This window comes from Rhinoderma darwinii, chromosome 1, assembly GCF_050947455.1.
Source record: "Rhinoderma darwinii isolate aRhiDar2 chromosome 1, aRhiDar2.hap1, whole genome shotgun sequence".
In the NCBI taxonomy this organism is placed as follows: Eukaryota; Metazoa; Chordata; class Amphibia; order Anura; family Rhinodermatidae; genus Rhinoderma; species Rhinoderma darwinii.
Window position 1 is genome coordinate 415,070,519 of NC_134687.1, and position 17,059 is coordinate 415,087,577.

Sequence of the window (17,059 nt, forward strand, 5' to 3'; positions counted from 1 at the left end):
TAATAGCTGCATATTTTATAAATAAATAATAAAGGGCTAGGATTAGCCATTGTTTAGTAACAAACATTACAGACAAATTTTTTTAAAGGGTCAGAGATGGAAAAAATAATATTTTAGAACATTGTTCATGTCCCGTTGCTTAATCCACCAACATCTCATTTTGAAATCGTCTTTTACACAGAGGTGTTGTAACAGCAGGAAACCTGACTGCAATGTTGTAAAGGTTTTTTTTTTTGCTTTTTTTGTAACATCCGTTGTCTCTTCTAAGTCTTTGGTACAAGCATAACATGACCATGAAGCGAATGGACTAATATCCTAGAATTATAAGAATATCCCGATCCGACCAACTCTGCAGCATCATGGCTGAGGCAGTAAGTAACAGACTAAATAATCTGTATGTAACAAAACAAAATAGGAGAACAACTGACCATGCAGTTTGGTACCACGGTGTAGATTTGTGAAAGTTCTGTAGAAGTCTGCACAAACCGTTGCTGTGTGGGCATAGAAGATATATTTTCTAGTTTATAATATCTGATATATTCTAGATTATAACATTTTATATTTTCTAGTATGCAATATACGATATAAAATATTTTGTAAGATGTGATATTTTACAGTATATAATACATAAATATTTTATAGTATTTCATATTTGTTACGTAATAAGGAAAAAATAGTATGAAACATTCTGAAAACAACATATTTATTTTTTCTTACTAAAGGCTAACGTTCTAAAGAGATGTTTTTTTAAAATAAATAGGTCAATCAGTGTGTTTTGTGCAACTTTATAATTAGTTTTTATTAAAAATTATTTTTACTACTTTATTTAACTTTTTTAGATACAGCTGCTTTGTATTCTGTATACAGAGCAGCTGTATCGTTCGCTATGACCTGAATATAACAGGTCCGCGGGACTGATGGGTTTGGTGACAGCGGCTCCTATGTGTCTCTGACACACAGGGTCCACCTGTAATTGATCACATCTAAGTTATGAACTTAGATGTGATGGATAACAGGTGGATCCTGTATGTCAGAGACATGCAGGACCCGCTGATGGTATGTGCACACGATAGCTGCCTTTTACGTCTGAAATTACAGACTGTTTTCAGGAGAAAACAGCTCCGTAATTTCAGACGTAATTGCTCCTCCTCGCATTATGCGAGGCGTCATTGACGGCCGTATATTTGAGCTGTTCTTCATTGAATTCAATGAAAAACTGCTCAAATTACGTCCAAAGAAGTGTCCTGGCACTTCTTTGACGAAGCAGTCATTTTACGCGTCGTCGTTTGACAGCTGTCAAACGACGACGCGTAAATGACAGGTCGTCGGCACAGTACGTAGGCAAACCCATTCAAATGAATAGGCAGATGTTTGCCGACGTATTGTAGCCGTATTTTCAGGCGTAAATCGAGGCATATTACGCCTCGTTTACGCCTGAAAATAGGTCGTGTGAACCCAGCCTGACACTGAACCCGTCAGCCCCGCAGACCTGACGGGTACAGGATTCAGCAAATGCTACAGCTGCTCTGTATACAGAATACAAAGCAGCTGTATCTCAAATAGTAAACATAATTTTTAATAAAAACTAATTATAAAGTTGCACAAAACACACTGATTGACCTATTTATTAAAAAAAATCGCTTTCAAAAGTGTACATAGCCTTTAATATCTAATACTGCAGGGATCACAACAGAGAGCTGTCCGTGCTATTGCCGCAATATCATTGCAGTTAGTGAGAGTACTATATAGGCTAGCTTTAAAGATGTGTAATATTCATATTATTGGGGGTTAAATGGGTATTCCTAATTTAGACATTTATGGCCTATCCACAAATGCCTGACCACTGGGACCTTCTCTTAGGCTGGGTTCACACGACCTATTTTCAGGCGTAAACGAGGCGTATTATGCCTCGTTTTACGCCTGAAAATAGGGCTACAATACGTCGGCAAACATCTGCCCATTCATTTGAATGGGTTTGCCGACGTATTGTGCAGACAACCTGTAATTTACGCGTCGTCGTTTGACAGCTGTCAAACGACGACGCGTAAATGGACTGCCTCGGCAAAGAAGTGCAGGGCACTTCTTTGCCACGTAATTTGAGCTGTTCTTCATTGAACTCAATGAAGCACAGTTCAAGATTTACGAGCGTCTCAGACGGCTCGCAAAATGCGAGGAGGAGCATTTACGTGTGAAACGAGGCAGCTGTTAACAGTCTGTCTTTTCACACGTAAATTCCTCTCATCGTGTGAACATACCCTTATAGTTTTCAAGCAGCAAACGCTTCATTTATTCTCCGCCTGGAAGCGACTGCCGCCTCACCGGGCGAGACAGGGGTCGGGACACCACCATTCTCCAGATAGATACAGGTTTCAGATGTGGGACCCACACCTATCATACATTTATGTCATATCCTGTGGATATATCATAAATGTCTGAGTTGGGGAAAAAAAATTCTCATTGATCCTCCAAAATGTGGACCACTCTGATTCACTGTCAATTGTGTACTTGGCAAATTGACTCAACCATTTCTAGTCAGAATGTAACAAAATTATTTGGGATAGTTTTTGTGTAGCTATTATGTCCATAATCATAATATAACCTATTCGACAACCCCAGTAGACTTTCACTATTTTTTAAATACTATACTTATATGGCTTAATTTTGCTTTTGGTTGAATTTTTCTGATATTTGTTTTTTTTCCTATAACAGAATACATTGCTTGGCCTGACAACAATTTCCAGTGTAAGTTCTGCTTTTACACACTCCACTAAGGCACCAATTGTATCTCCTGGAAAATCTGCCAGTCTTGGCATTGGAATTCTCTCAATCGCCTTTATAATTGGATTCCCAGGGAATGCATTTATCATCTGGACAATCTTGACTCGAATGAAGAAGCGCACAGTAACTTGTCTCCTCATTTTACATTTGGCCATCGCAGACATCATTGTCATTCTCACAGCGCCATTTTTCCTCCATCTACTTTCCACTGGTAGCTGGACATTTGGGAACATCGTTTGTAAAATGTGTCATTACATTAGTTGTTTGAGCATGTATACCAGTATATTCCTGATCATGTTCATGAGCATGGACCGCTGTCTAGCTGTAGCTCGTCCCTTTATTTCTCAGAAAATGCGAACAAAACCGGTTGTCAGAGGCATAGTTGCATCGATATGGATATTAGCATCTCTGTTATCAATCACAATGTTCTTTTACCGTTCTGTAAAACCCCACAATGATCGGCCACAGTGTGTACCTTTTCATGGTGATCCAAACCACATGGTTTTTCAGTATATCTTTGAGACGTTGACTGGATTTGTTATACCATTCACAATCATAGTGTCCTGCTATCTCTACATTGGATTTAGGTTGCGTACTGCAAAGTTTCAAACCAAACGAAAGACAAGCCGTTTGGTCATGATGATTATAGTAACTTTTGCTCTCTTCTGGCTTCCATACCAGATAGTGAATATGTTACAAGTGTCAGGAAAACTCTTCTCATCAGAAACGCTCACAAATGCAGCTTTAAAAGCCCGGCCTAATGTTACAGCTCTTGCATTTCTTAGTAGCAGTGCTAACCCGATTTTATATGTATTTGCTGGTGGCAACTTAATTCGAACAGCTGGGGTTGGCTTCATGGCCAAACTCTTTGAGGGCACTTCTTCTGAGACTTCTAGTTTCCGTAAAATCTCTCAGGTTTTTCGCCAAAGAAGTCATACCGAGTCTGTCGAATTAGAAAAATGCTTAGACCAAGCAGAACCAAGTAGGAATATGTCCTTTAACCCAATAGATTGATAGATAGTATGTGCCTATCAAAAAAATCTCTTAAAGGCTATGTACACATTTGCAATTATTTTTTTATTTGCTGCATTGCCAATGCAACTAAAATAAAAAATGAAGCAACTCTGCAATTAGTCCTGACTCAAAATATTCTGTAGTTCCATGTATACAGGTCATATGCTGACCTATGTGTCTCAAAGTTCATGGACTACAAACAGATCCTATGTGGTCTGATCCTGCAGCTATACCTAATTCTATCTGTCCCATACATCTGGATAACCTATCCAGAGTATGTTAGTAAGAAGTATGGGAAATATGGAATGGTATTTTTAATTTTTTTCATTTTAGATGCCTTGGAACAATAATAAAAAAAAAAACATGGTACAAGGGTGGACAAATATAATATATGTGGTTAAATAAGTCTGTCAACTATAAATGCGAGCTTGCGGATTTTGGCAAAAATATCAGCTAATGCCTTATGTTTATCATGGGTATTTTTTCAGGATACAGCCAGACCTTGTAGTGCTGTGGGGAGAATAGTGTGTCAGTACTTTGTGTGGTACACTTAGGGTATGTGCACACACACTAATTACGTCCGTAATTGACGGACGTATTTCGGCCGCAAGTAGTGGACCGAACTCAGTGCAGGGAGCCGGGCTCCTAGCATCATACATATGTACGATGCTAGGAGTCCCTGCCTCTCCGTGGAACTACTGTCCCGTACTGAAAACATGATTACAGTACGGGACAGTTGTCCTGCAGCGAGGCAGGGACTCCTAGCGTCGTATATAACTATGATGCTAGGAGCCCGGCTCCCTGCACTGTGTTCGGTCCGGTACTTGCGGCCGAAATACGTCCGTAACTTACGGACGTAATTCGTGTGTGTGCACATACCCTTAGAAGGTGCTGGGCAGCCCCCTCTGATCTAATAGTATGGGCGTAACTCATAGGCTGTATGCCAGCATGGTGCACTACATGTAACCGTGTGACTGGCACACTTATAAAACACCTTATTTGTGTGCAATGATAGTACTAAGCAGCCACCCCCCTCGTGCATAGTAGGCGTGAGAGTGTCTGTTCATCAGTATTTTGCACCTGTGCAATCTCCCTCTATGTAGCATTGTGGTTTGTCTGCATCCAGCTGGGAATTGGTGTTTATACTTGCCATTGTATCAGTAAGTATGTTTTTCAGTGATTTTAAATAAATGTAGTTAATTTTTCGGTGATTAGTCAACTATAAATATGTTGAGCCTGAAAAAGTAGAAAAAAGGAACATAATGAAATATATCCTATATTGCATTTCAATGGTTGGAAAAAGTGTACACCTTTGAAAACAATTTTTTTTTCTTCATAAAAATGTGTAATTGGTTCAACTTTGTAATTACATCTTATTAAAAATTATTTTTACTTTTTGAGATACAGCAGCTTTGTATTCTGTATACAGAGCAACTGTATCTTGAGCTGAGACCTGAATCTGTCAGGTCAGTGGGACTGACGGGTTCAGTGACAGCGGGCTCTACGCGTCTCTAACACGCAGGATCCACCTATTTTTGTTAACATATAAGTTATGAATTTAGATGTGATTGATAAAAGCTGGATCCTGTGTGTCAGAGACACGCAGGACCCGCTATCAATGAACCTGTCTGTGCCGCTGAGCTAACGGATTCAGGTCTCAGCGCAAGATACAGCTGCTCTGTATACAAGATACAAAACAGCTGTATCTGAAAAAGTTACAAATAATTTTTAATAAAAATTTATTAGAAAGTTGCACCAATTACACGGTTTTATTTTTTAAGAAGAAATAGTTTTCAAAGGTGTACATAGACTTTAATATTTAACAAGAATTTCCATCTGTTATCATAATATTGTTTCAAATTCTCTGTGATTAATTTCCAAATATTTATAATTAAATTTTATAGTGGTTGGAGCTCTGTTTTTCTGATACAGAGCACCAAATCCTCTGCATTGACATCGTTTTAAAAAATAAATAAAAAATTACATGCTGGTTAACTGTATCCACCACTAGAGGGAGCTTAGAAGCTCACTGCATAATGACTTAATTAACAGTAAGCAGTATGCTCCTAAACCACCTGTAGTCGTGGCTGCAGGCAGCCTATATGTTATGTTTAAAATATATGTGGGGGGGGGGGATTTATATAGCAATCTATACCAGAAAGTCAAAATTTGTGCAAAAAATAGGTTTGTGCACAAAATTATTTTTTTTTAAGGTGGGTAGGGCTTAGTCGAAGAGGGCAGGGCCACCCACTGCCCAGCACATTTACTATAATTTACGCCAAAAACTGGCGTAAATTATACCGGAAATCTATGCCAGCTTGTAGCTGGCGTAGATTTCCTGTTCTTGTGCACAGACAGCCAAACTCTGTATAAAAATAAAATAAAAACAGAGCTCCAAATGCTAAAAAGCTATATTTAGAAAATAATCAGAATAGACTTTGGAACTTGAGGTTTTTTTTTTTTTTTTTAAAAAGAAAGTATTTAACATTCACTTAAAATTTAGGGAAAAAAATCCACTCCTACTCCATGCTACTCCTCAAGAAACTGCACTGCATGGTAAGAAAAATTTCATTTCCCATTGCAAAAATTGGAATAAGGTGAAATAAATCCTTCATAATCTTTTCCTTCACCAAACCTAAATATTTCATTACCTTTTAAAGCAACCATATTGCTATCAAAATGACCATTGAATTAATGTACATGACAAACTTTGCCACCACAAATGTAAATATTTTTCAATCTGTTCTTCTCTGTAAATTCATAAATTCCTTGATATCTCAAGTGCAGCAATAATTCTACACAAGCAATATGTAGTAATATATAATGTAATATTAAATCTGTACGGCTTCGTTCCCATCTGCATCAGGGCTGCATTCTTTCTATCAGAACAGAGCCCTGACAAACAAACAGAAACCATAGTCGACTACGCTATTGATTCCGTTAAAACGTCGGAACCCTCGCACACAAGGAGACCATTTGCAACGGATCCGTCACCATTGAAATCAATGGCGATGGAAACGGAAACCTATGGTTTCCATTTGTTTCAGTCAGGGCTCCGTTCTGGCGGAAGGCTCCGCCAGAACGAAGCCCTAATGCAGATGTGAACAAAGTCTTAAGCATTGAGTGTTTTAAAATTGTTTCTACTTAATCTTAATATGTTATCTGAATTAAAGGAGGTTTAGAAAACCCATTTTCTTTGTTTTGTTCTTTTATTTAATTTTATTAATCATCCAGAATTACAGTAAACATAAATTTTTCGTTATACTCTATAGAAATATATATATATATATATATATATATATATATATATACATACACTATAGAGTAGCATACACATTACTTTGAAGTTAATACCCTCTTATCCCCTAACTCTTCTTTTCAACATTTTACGTACATCAGGTGGTACAACCTAGGTTTATTATACTCTTTTAATGCATCTTGATTAGTCTTATTATCAATAAATACACCCTGCCCCTTACAAAACCAAGCTACATCACAATTTGTACCCTTAACCCCCTTCCCACCCACACGGCGTAAATTAACAGGCAACCGAGCCAGCAGCTTGTTAATATACATGCTATCTTTGATGGCACTGCGCGCTCCTGAACGCCGTTCCATTAGCAGGATCGGATCCTGTACTGTGAAATAATTAGTTACCCATCACAAAAAACTCATAACACAGTGCTTATATTGAGCGTTGTTTCTTTAAATGCATAAGCTGCTGCTTCCTCATTTTGGCAGTTGCTAGGGTGTCCTGTGACGTCAGTAATGATGTAATAGGAATTTGCTGTGCAGAGAGGACTTCTAGGTACGCAGGAAAGACGTGATCTGCCTCTTTTCTGCATGTCTGGATTTACAGGTCACTGGTAACAGTAAAATAATGGGCTGCTACCATTAGATCACTGTCATCAGTGATGCACAATTTTCTCTGCCATTTTGGACCCGGTTTGCGATGATGTTAACAGGGCTTTAGCTACTGTGTAAATACATTTAACTATATCTTCCCAAAATAACTGAATATACTTACATACCCATAAAACAATGGGTGAAACATTGTCTGCTGTTGTCCTCTGCTCACGGGCGCAAAGTCCCTAGCTCACGCACATTTCAGCCTCTTAAAGAGCCAGCACGCTCAAAATGCACAATTCACTCATCCAATCCCTATTGCCCCCAGGATTATTTAAGGCACCTCCACTATCCATCTGGTTCCTGAGCAAAATTGGAACAATCTAGTTGTATCCTGTGAAGGTTCCTGTGTGCATCTGATTCCTGTCCGCTATTACTATCTGTTGACAGCCTGTATCCAGTAATCCGCTACCAGCCTGTATCTGTAACGATACTGACAGAATACCAGTCCAGAAAAAGCACACCCACAACCAGACTTGGCGCAAGCTGTCAGACTAGGCAAGTGATGGCGAACTCACCCTGCGACGTCCCTGCAGACTGGGGCCCTGCCTGCCTGCAGCGCATATTCCGCTAACTGGAACCTGCTAACAGACCCTGAGTGATCCTGCAGGTGAAAGGGAAACTTGCTTTCGCCTGGCAGCTGCGGACAGGTAGAGTAGTCAGACAAGCCGAGGTAATAACAGAGAGGTAACGTAGTGTAACAGATTGAGGGGGTTAATCTGCTACGGGAGATATATTCCTAGACGCCTATTAAGAGTTTAACATAGGGTCTTCCCTCCCCACAGGTGCAGGGTGATTAAATAATAGAAAAGCACTGCTGGGAGTGTGTGTGTGAGGAGAGCAAGAGTGTGAAGACTGGTCTGCTGCTGACCAGACCCGATATTAACAGAGGGGTGAGAGCTAACCCATGCAGAGGGCCGGACTGAGTACTTTATACTTGGACTTTTGTTACTTGAAACATTTCTTACTGTTCTAAACTTTGTGTATGCTGATGCCACAAGCTACCTTTGTGTTTATTGGACTTGCCTGCTTGAAAGAGAAGTGAAGCTTCTAAAGTCCAGTAACCAGAATACTGCTCTGAGAGTGTCTTTTGCCTAACAACATTCCCAAACTGCTACAGTAGGTAGAACAATGCAGTGAAACACAAGATAAGTCAGGCAGTCTGAGGTCTGAAAACTATATATCAAATGCGGTACAAAATCAGAAGACAAGAGAATGGTCAGGAAAGTCGGGGTCAGACAACAAGGTAACAACAAACAGATCTCACAGAAGCCCAAGATCAAATGAGCCACAGCAAGTAAAGTCAATCTCTGGCAAAGAGGTCTAGCCCCAGGGGTGTTATATCGGAGGCTAATTAGATAATTGAGATTGACAGCTAAGCAAAGCATTCAAGATTTGAACTCTCGCCTACCTCTCAGACCAGTTCTGAGAACAGAGAATGTGACCGTATCCGGTTATCCACTGTCTGCTTGTGTCCAGCTACCTGTCATTAGCCAGTATCCAGCTACTTGCTACCTGCCTATGTCAAGCTATCTGCTATCGACCTATGTCCAGCGATCCACTATCAGCTTCTGTCCAGCTGCCCTCTGCCAATCTGCCTCCTATTTTCGATGAAAAGCCTGGAGCTTATATCCATGAAGGTACCATCTGCCAGTGCCTGTTTCTAGTCCGCATGGTCAGCAGCTATTCCACTGGGACCACCTCAAGAGGTAGCGACCTGGAAGCCTTCCAGCAACGAAGACCAGATCCCTGTATAGGGGTTAAAAGGTGAAGACCGGAGAGGCTGCTTAGATAGTGCCCATAGAGGTGGCCCCAAGTTAAAGCGGTGGAGTAGCCCAGTGGGTCCACAACCTGCTGGTCATAACACTTATAAACAAAGTAAAGATTCTTAGAGCGGTTATGCAACTCTTGGAGTTTGAAAAACTTCCTCCCTCAACCATTCCTCTTCTACTCCAATCTCGTATTATTTTAAAGAGGCTCTGTCACCAGATTCTCAAATCCCTATCTCCTATTGCATGTGATCGGCGCTGCAATGTAGATAACAGTAAAGTTTTTGTTTTTTTTTAAACTTTCATTTTTGGCCAAATTATGAGCTATTTTATATATATATATATATATATATATATATATATATATATATATATATATATATATATGCAAATGAGCTTTGAAGTGGACAATTGGGCGTGTTTTTATTCGTATGTCCAATCGGCCTTTATTGTGTTTTTAACTGGGCGTGTTTACTTGTTTTACTAACTGGGCATTGTGGAGAGAAGTGTATGATGCTGACAAATCAGTGACCAATCAGCATCATGCACTCCTCTCCATTCATTTACACAGCAGCATCGTTCTTACTAGAACGATGTGCAGCCACATACACAAGTGTCCTGATAATGAATGCACATGACCTCCAGCCTGGACGTCATGTGTACTCAGACACTCCTGAATCCTTTCTGTGAGATTTCAGCAAGCCGCGCGTAATCTCGCGAGATTACGAGGTAAACGAGATTTCGTTTCCCTTGCTGGAAATCTCAGAGAAAAGAGTCAGAAGTGTCAGGATTCTGAGTACACATGACGTCCAGGCTGGAGGTCATGTGTATTCATTATCAGGACACTTGTGTATCTGGCTGCACATCGTTCTAGTAAGAACACTATGTGCTGTGTAAATGAATGGAGAGGATTGCATGATACTGATTGGTCACTGATTCGTCAGCATCATACACTTCTCTCCACAACGCCCAGTTAGTAAAACAAGTAAACACGCCCAGTTAAAAACACAATACACGCCCAGTTGGTAAAAACACAATACACGCCCAGTTGGACATACGAATAAAAACACGCCCAGTTGTCCATTTCAAAGCTCATTTGTATAAATATAAAATAGCTCATAACTTGGCCAAAAATGAACGTTTTTAAAATAAAAAAAACGTTACTGTTATCTACATTGCAGCGCCGATCACATGCAATAGGAGATAGGGATTTGAGAATCTGGTGACAGAGCCTCTTTAAATTTGAAACGAACACAGAGATGGTAATTTATTCTGAGCTATTTAACAAAATTGACAGAAGAGCGAATAGTTTGTGATTGAATCGCCAAGCACCACGTGTATCCCTGAAAAGTATCATATTTTATCTAGAAGGTATTTATTGTATTCTAGCATGTAATATTCCCTTTAGGGAATATGGGGCTATCAAAGGTCCTTCCAGATCAGAACTTTTGAATTTTTCCCTTTCATTAATGCAGGTTATAAGATACCGAGCTATGCAGGCCAAATCATACTAAAAGATACTCCTACTTGAAGTATAATTAAAGAGGCTCTGTCACCAGATTATCAAATCCCTATCTCCTATTGCACGTGATCGGCGCTGCAATGTAGATAACATTAACGTTTTTTGTTTTTTTTTAAAACAATCATTTTTGGTCGTTATGAGCAATTTTATATTTATGCAAATGAGCTTTGAAATGGACAACTGGGCGTGGGTTTTTTCGTATTTCCAACTGGGCGTGTATTGTGTTTTTATCAACTGGGCGTGTTTACTTGTTTTACTAACTGGGCGTTGTTAATAGAAGTGTATGATGCTGACAAATCAGCATGATACACTTCTCATCGTTCCCACCCAGCTTCTTTCACTAAAGACACACATATGACGTCACCCACAGGTCCTTCAACCTTGGCGTCGGTCAGAGAAGATACATCGGCTGAAAGGCGTCCAAAAGGTTAATATGCTCATCTCTAGGGAGTTTACTATGCTTAGCTGCACATGGTGATGCTGCTGCAAATTCAACTGTACGCCTGGAGCTGTGGTGTCTTCTCTCTTCCGACGCCAAGGTTGAAGGACCTGTGGGTGACGTCACGCTGTGTCTGCAGTGAAAGAAGCTGGCTGGGAGTGATGACGTCACCCACAGGTCCTTCAACCTTGGCGTCGGAAGAGAGAAGAAGTGGTGTTACAGTTGAATTTGCAGCAGCATCACCATGTGCAGGTAAGCATAGTAAACTCCCTAGAGACGAGCATATTAACCTTTTGGACGCCTTTCAGCCGATGTATCTTCTCTGACCGACGGCAAGGTTGAAGGACCTGCGGGTGACGTCACGCTGTGTGTCTTTAGTGAAAGAAGCTGGGTGGGAATGATGAGAAGTGTATCATGCTGATTTGTCAGCATCATACACTTCTATTCACAACGCCCAGTTAGTAAAACAAGTAAACACGCCCAGTTAGTAAAAACACAATACACGCCCAGTTGGAAATACGAAAAAAACCACGCCCAGTTGTCCATTTCAAAGCTCATTTGCATAAATATAAAATTGCTCATAACTTGGCCAAAAATGATTGTTTAAAAAAAACAAAAAACGTTACTGTTATCTACATTGCAGCGCCGATCACATGCAATAGGAGATAGGGATTTGATATTCTGGTGACAGAGCCTCTTTAAAGGGGTTGTCTCACGACAGACATTTATGGCATATCACTTCTATGGAATTACGGAAACAGCGTATCTTAGCGAGCTCGGCTGTTTCCGGAATCCTAACCACCCTCACCACCTGGTTGCAGCGGCCAACGGTAGTCTCACCAGACAGGGATGGGATCAGGGGGGACCCTGTTCTTGAGATAAGTGCGGATCCCATAGGTGGGACCCGTATCTATCTGACATTTATGGCATATCACATGGATAGGCCATAAATGTCTGTCGTGAGACAACCCATTTAAAGAGGCTCTGTCACCAGATTATCAAATCCCTATCTCCTATTGCATGTGATCGGCGCTGCAATGTAGATTCTATTGAAGCCTGTAATGTTTCCCGTTTTTACAAGGAGAGGTAGTGTCTGTATGGGGTACAATAATTTTGAAAAGCATGCCATGCTTATTAGTTGACACCAGCCAAACAGTGCCCATGGCCCGCCTTTAACTTTACTAATTCCTCTCAGTCATCAGTCCTGTAAAATGTAAGCTATTTATCTCATTGTATTCAGGGCCACCATCAGGGGGGTATTAGGGGTACTGGTGTGAGGGGCCCGGCCAAACCTAATTGAAAGGGGGGCCTGACAACTGCCGCGACATTCTTTTGGTAGGAAAAAACGGGCCCCTGCAATGGGGCCCGTTTTTTTCACCAAAATGTCGTGAGCTGCTGCTGCTGCTGCTGCTGCTGCGGGCCCCCTCCCCTCGTCATGGGGGGCCGTCAAACCGTCCGCCCGCGTGCGCGCACCCGATCGTGCGCGCAAGGAAACTCCCGCGCGTGCGCACTCGCGAGCGCGCACACACGAACGCCCGCACTCGAGACCGCCCGCGCACGCACCCGCAAAAGCCCGGAAGAGCGCACCCGCGATCGCCCGCGCACCCGCGATCGCCCGCGCGCGAACGAAGCGCGTGCAGCCGCGGACACACATGGACAAAACTTACCTGGAGCCTGGCTGGAGGTGAAGGACTGGACGTCTGGACCGAAGACCTCACCTGGAAGACATCGCCGGAAGAGGACTGGAGTGGGAGCAGCTCTTCTGACACTGTGAGTAAAGTGTCTCAAAGTGCTGTTTATGTATGGCCCTGTTCACACAGTATTTTGCAGGCAAAAAAAAATCTGCCTCAAAATTCCTTAAAGAATTTTGAGGCAGATTTTGACCTGCCCACACTATCTTACCGCGTTTTTTGCTGCGTTTTTTGCCCACGGCGATTGAGGACAGCAGACAAAAAACGCAGCGAAAAATGCATTTTCTGCCTCCCATTGATTTCGATGGGAGGTCAGAGGCGGAACCGCGGCAAGAAAGGACATGCTGCTTTTTCTTTTTTCCGCGACTGGCTCCCATTGATTTCAGATTAAATCAATGGGAGGCGGTTTTGGAAGTTGTTTGGTGCTGATTCTGACGCAGTGTCCGAGTCAATATCAAGGCCCAAAAACTCTGTGAACTGGGCCTTATTGTTAGGGCTTATTCAGACGAACATGTAATACATCCGTGCAACGCGCGTGATTTTCACGCGCCTCACACGGACCTATGTTACTCTATGGGGCCGTGCAGACTGTCCGTGAGTTTCATGCAGCGTGTGTCCGCTGCGTAAAACTCACGACATGTCCGATATTTGTGCGCTGTTCGCGCATCACGCACCCATTGAAGTCAATGGGTGCGTGAAAATCACGCCCAGCACTTCCGCAGCAGTATAAACTATGAATGAAAACAGAAAAGCACCACGTGCTACAAACATACAAACAGAGTGTCATAATGATGGCGGCTGCGCGAAAATCACGCAGCCACGCATCATACGCTGCTGAAACACGGAGCTGTTATGGACCTTTTGCATGCGCAAAATGCCACATTTTTTGCGCGTGCAAAAAGCACACGCTTGTGTAAATCCGGCCTTAGGGTAGGAACACACTAGGCATGAACACTGCGGATTTTATGCAACACATTTTATTGGGGAAAATCCGCAGCGTATCACAGTCGCAGCAGAGTGGATGAGATTTTAACAAATCTCATCCGCACGCTGCAAAAAAATTGACCTGCAGTGTGGCTTTTTAAGCCGCATCATGTCAATTTATTCTGTGGAATCGGCGCTCCTTTGTTGCGGAAATGCTGCGGTTCTGCCGCAAAAATCACAAATGAGAAAAAAAAAAAGGTACTTTTTAAAATTGATAAAGTTTAGACTTGCCCCGGCCGTAGTCCTGGTGACGCGATCCTCTATTCTTAGCGCAGCTCGGCCTCCTGTCATGACGTTTCATCCCATGTGACTGCTGCAGCGGTCACATGGTCTACAGCGTCATCCCAGGAGGCGGGGCTATGTTCAGAAGAGAGAGACGCGTCGCCCTAAACTACGGCCGGGGCAAGTCTAAACTTTTTTTTCCCTGCAGGATTCCCGCAGCGGACATGCCTCACGAAACCTGCGCCACTATTTGGTGCGGTTTTGCTGGCAGAATTCCCTGCGGCTACCAGGGCGGATAAGCTGTGTAGTTTTACTCAGCATATCCGCCTAGTGTGTCCCTTATGATGTCGCTCCTGGAGCTGCTGCTGGTCTCTAATTAGGCAGTTGGTCCAGTAGAATTTTGAATTATTTTTTTTTGTGAACCAGCTTAAAAAAATACAAAACTTTTGTGTTAGGGCCTGTTCACATCACTGTTCGCTTCCGTTCCGGGGTTCCGTCTGAGGTTTCTGTCGGGTGAACCCCGCAACGGAAAGTGAAAGTGACAGCACAGCTTCCGTTTCCGTCACCATTAGCGCAGTCGACTACGCTACTGATTCCGTCCGAAAACCAGCAGGAATGGTGACGAACGGAAACCATTAGCGATGTTTCCGTCACCATTGAGATCAATGGTGACTGAAACGGAAGCTGTGCTGTCACTTTCACTTTCCATTGCGGGGTTCACCCGACAGAAACCTCAGACGGAACCCCGGAACGGAAGCGAACAGTGATGTGAACAGGCCCTAACACAAAAGTTTTGTATTTTTTTAAGCTGGTTCACAAAAAAAAATAATTCCAAATTCTACTGGACCAACTGCCTATTTAGAGACCGGCAGCAGCTCCAGGAGCGACATCATAAGGGACACACTAGGCGGATATGCTGAGTAAAACTCCACAGCTTATCCGCCCCGGTAGCCGCAGGGAATTCTGCCAGCAAAACCACACCAAATAGTGGCGCAGGTTTCGTGAGGCATGTCCGCTGCGGGAATCCTGCAGGGAAAAAAAAGTTTAGACTTGCCCCGGCCGTAGTCCTGGTGACGCATCTCTCTCTTCTGAACGTAGCCCCGCCTCCTGGGATGACGCTGTAGACCATGTGACCGCTGCAGCAGTCACATGGGATGAAACGTCATGACAGGAGGCCGGGCTGCGCTAAGAATAGAGGATCGCATCACCAGGACTACGGCCGGGGCAAGTCTAAACTTTTTTATAAATTTAAAAAAGTGCCTTTTTTTTTTTTTCTCATTTGTGATTTTTGCGGCAGAACCGCAGCATTTCCGCAACAGAGGAGCAGCGATTCCACAGAACAAATTGACAAGCTGCGGCTTAAAAAGCCACACTGCAGGTCCATTTTTTTTGCAGCGTGTGAATGAGATTTGTTCACATCTCATCCACTCTGCTGCGACTGTAATACGCTGCGGATTTTCCACAATAAAATGTGCTGCATAAAATCCGCAGTGTTCATGCCTAGGGTGTTCCTACCCTAAGGCCGGATTTACACGAGCGTGTGCTTTTTGCGCGCGCAAAAACGTGGTGTTTTGCGCATGCAAAAGGTCCATAACAGCTCCGTGTGGCAGCAGCGTATGATGCGCGGCTGCGTGATTTTCGCGCAGCCGCCATCATTATGACACTCTGTTTGTATGTTTGTAGCACGTGGTGCTTTTCTGTTTTCATTCATAGTTTATACTGCTGCGGAAGTGCTGGGCGTGATTTTCACGCACCCATTGACTTCAATGGGTGTGTGATGCGCGAACAATGCACAAATATCGGACATGTCGTGAGTTTTACGCAACGGACACACGCTGCGTGAAAATCACTGACAGTCTGCACGGCCCCATAGAGTAACATAGGTCCGTGCGAGGCGCGTGAAAATCACGCACGTTGCACGGATGTATTACACGTTCGTCTGAATAAGCCCTAACAATAAGGCCCAGTTCACAGAGTTTTTGGGCCTTAATATTGACTCGGACACTGCGTCAGAATCAGCACCAAAGAACTTCCAAAACCGCCTCCCATTGATTTAATCTGAAATCAATGGGAGCCAGTCGTGGAAAAAAGAAAAAGCAGCACGTCCTTTCTTGCCGCGGTTCTGCCTCTGACCTCCCATCGAAATCAATGGGAGGCATAAAATGCATTATTCGCTGCGTTTTCTGTCTGCTGTCCTCTATCGCCGCGGGCAAAAAACGCGGCAAGATAATGTGGGCAGGTCAAAATCTGCCTCAAAATTCGGTGCGCGGTTCCAGGCGGTCGCCGGTGCGCATGCGCGGGAGTTTGCGGGTGCGCACGATCAGTCGCACGGGCGGCGGTGTTTGACGGCCCCCATGCTACCCAGGGCCGCTATCAGGGGGGGTATTAGGGGTACTGATGTGAGAGGCCCGGCCAAACCTAATTGAAATGGGGGCCCGCAGCTCATGACATTCTTTTGGTGAAAAAAACGGGCCCCATTGCAGGGGCCTGTTTTTTTTCTACCAAAGGCAAGTCGCGGCAGTTTGCCGGGCCCCCCTTTCAATTAGGTTTGGCCGGGCCTCTCACATCAGTACCCCTAATACCCCCCCTGATGGCGGCCCTGGGTACCATGATATAGTGCTGGACGGAGTACCGTTAACAGGCGGTGCCACGGTAGGGGGGCCCAGAAAATTTAGCTGTAGGGGGCCCTGAAATTCCTGATGGCGGCCCTGATTGTATTACTGAGCTATGGCAA

General features: G+C 43.1%; 1 protein-coding gene across 1 annotated transcript; it reads left to right on the top strand.

Moving 5' to 3' along the window:
• Positions 1-291: 291 nt before the first annotated feature.
• LOC142742885 (leukotriene B4 receptor 1-like) lies at positions 292-3,914 on the top strand. The gene is made up of 2 exons (XM_075853097.1): positions 292-371; positions 2,710-3,914. The coding sequence occupies exons 1-2, from the start codon at positions 360-362 to the stop codon at positions 3,790-3,792; spliced, it is 1,095 nt and encodes a 364-aa protein (XP_075709212.1). The 5' UTR covers positions 292-359; the 3' UTR covers positions 3,793-3,914.
• Positions 3,915-17,059: the final 13,145 nt, after the last annotated feature.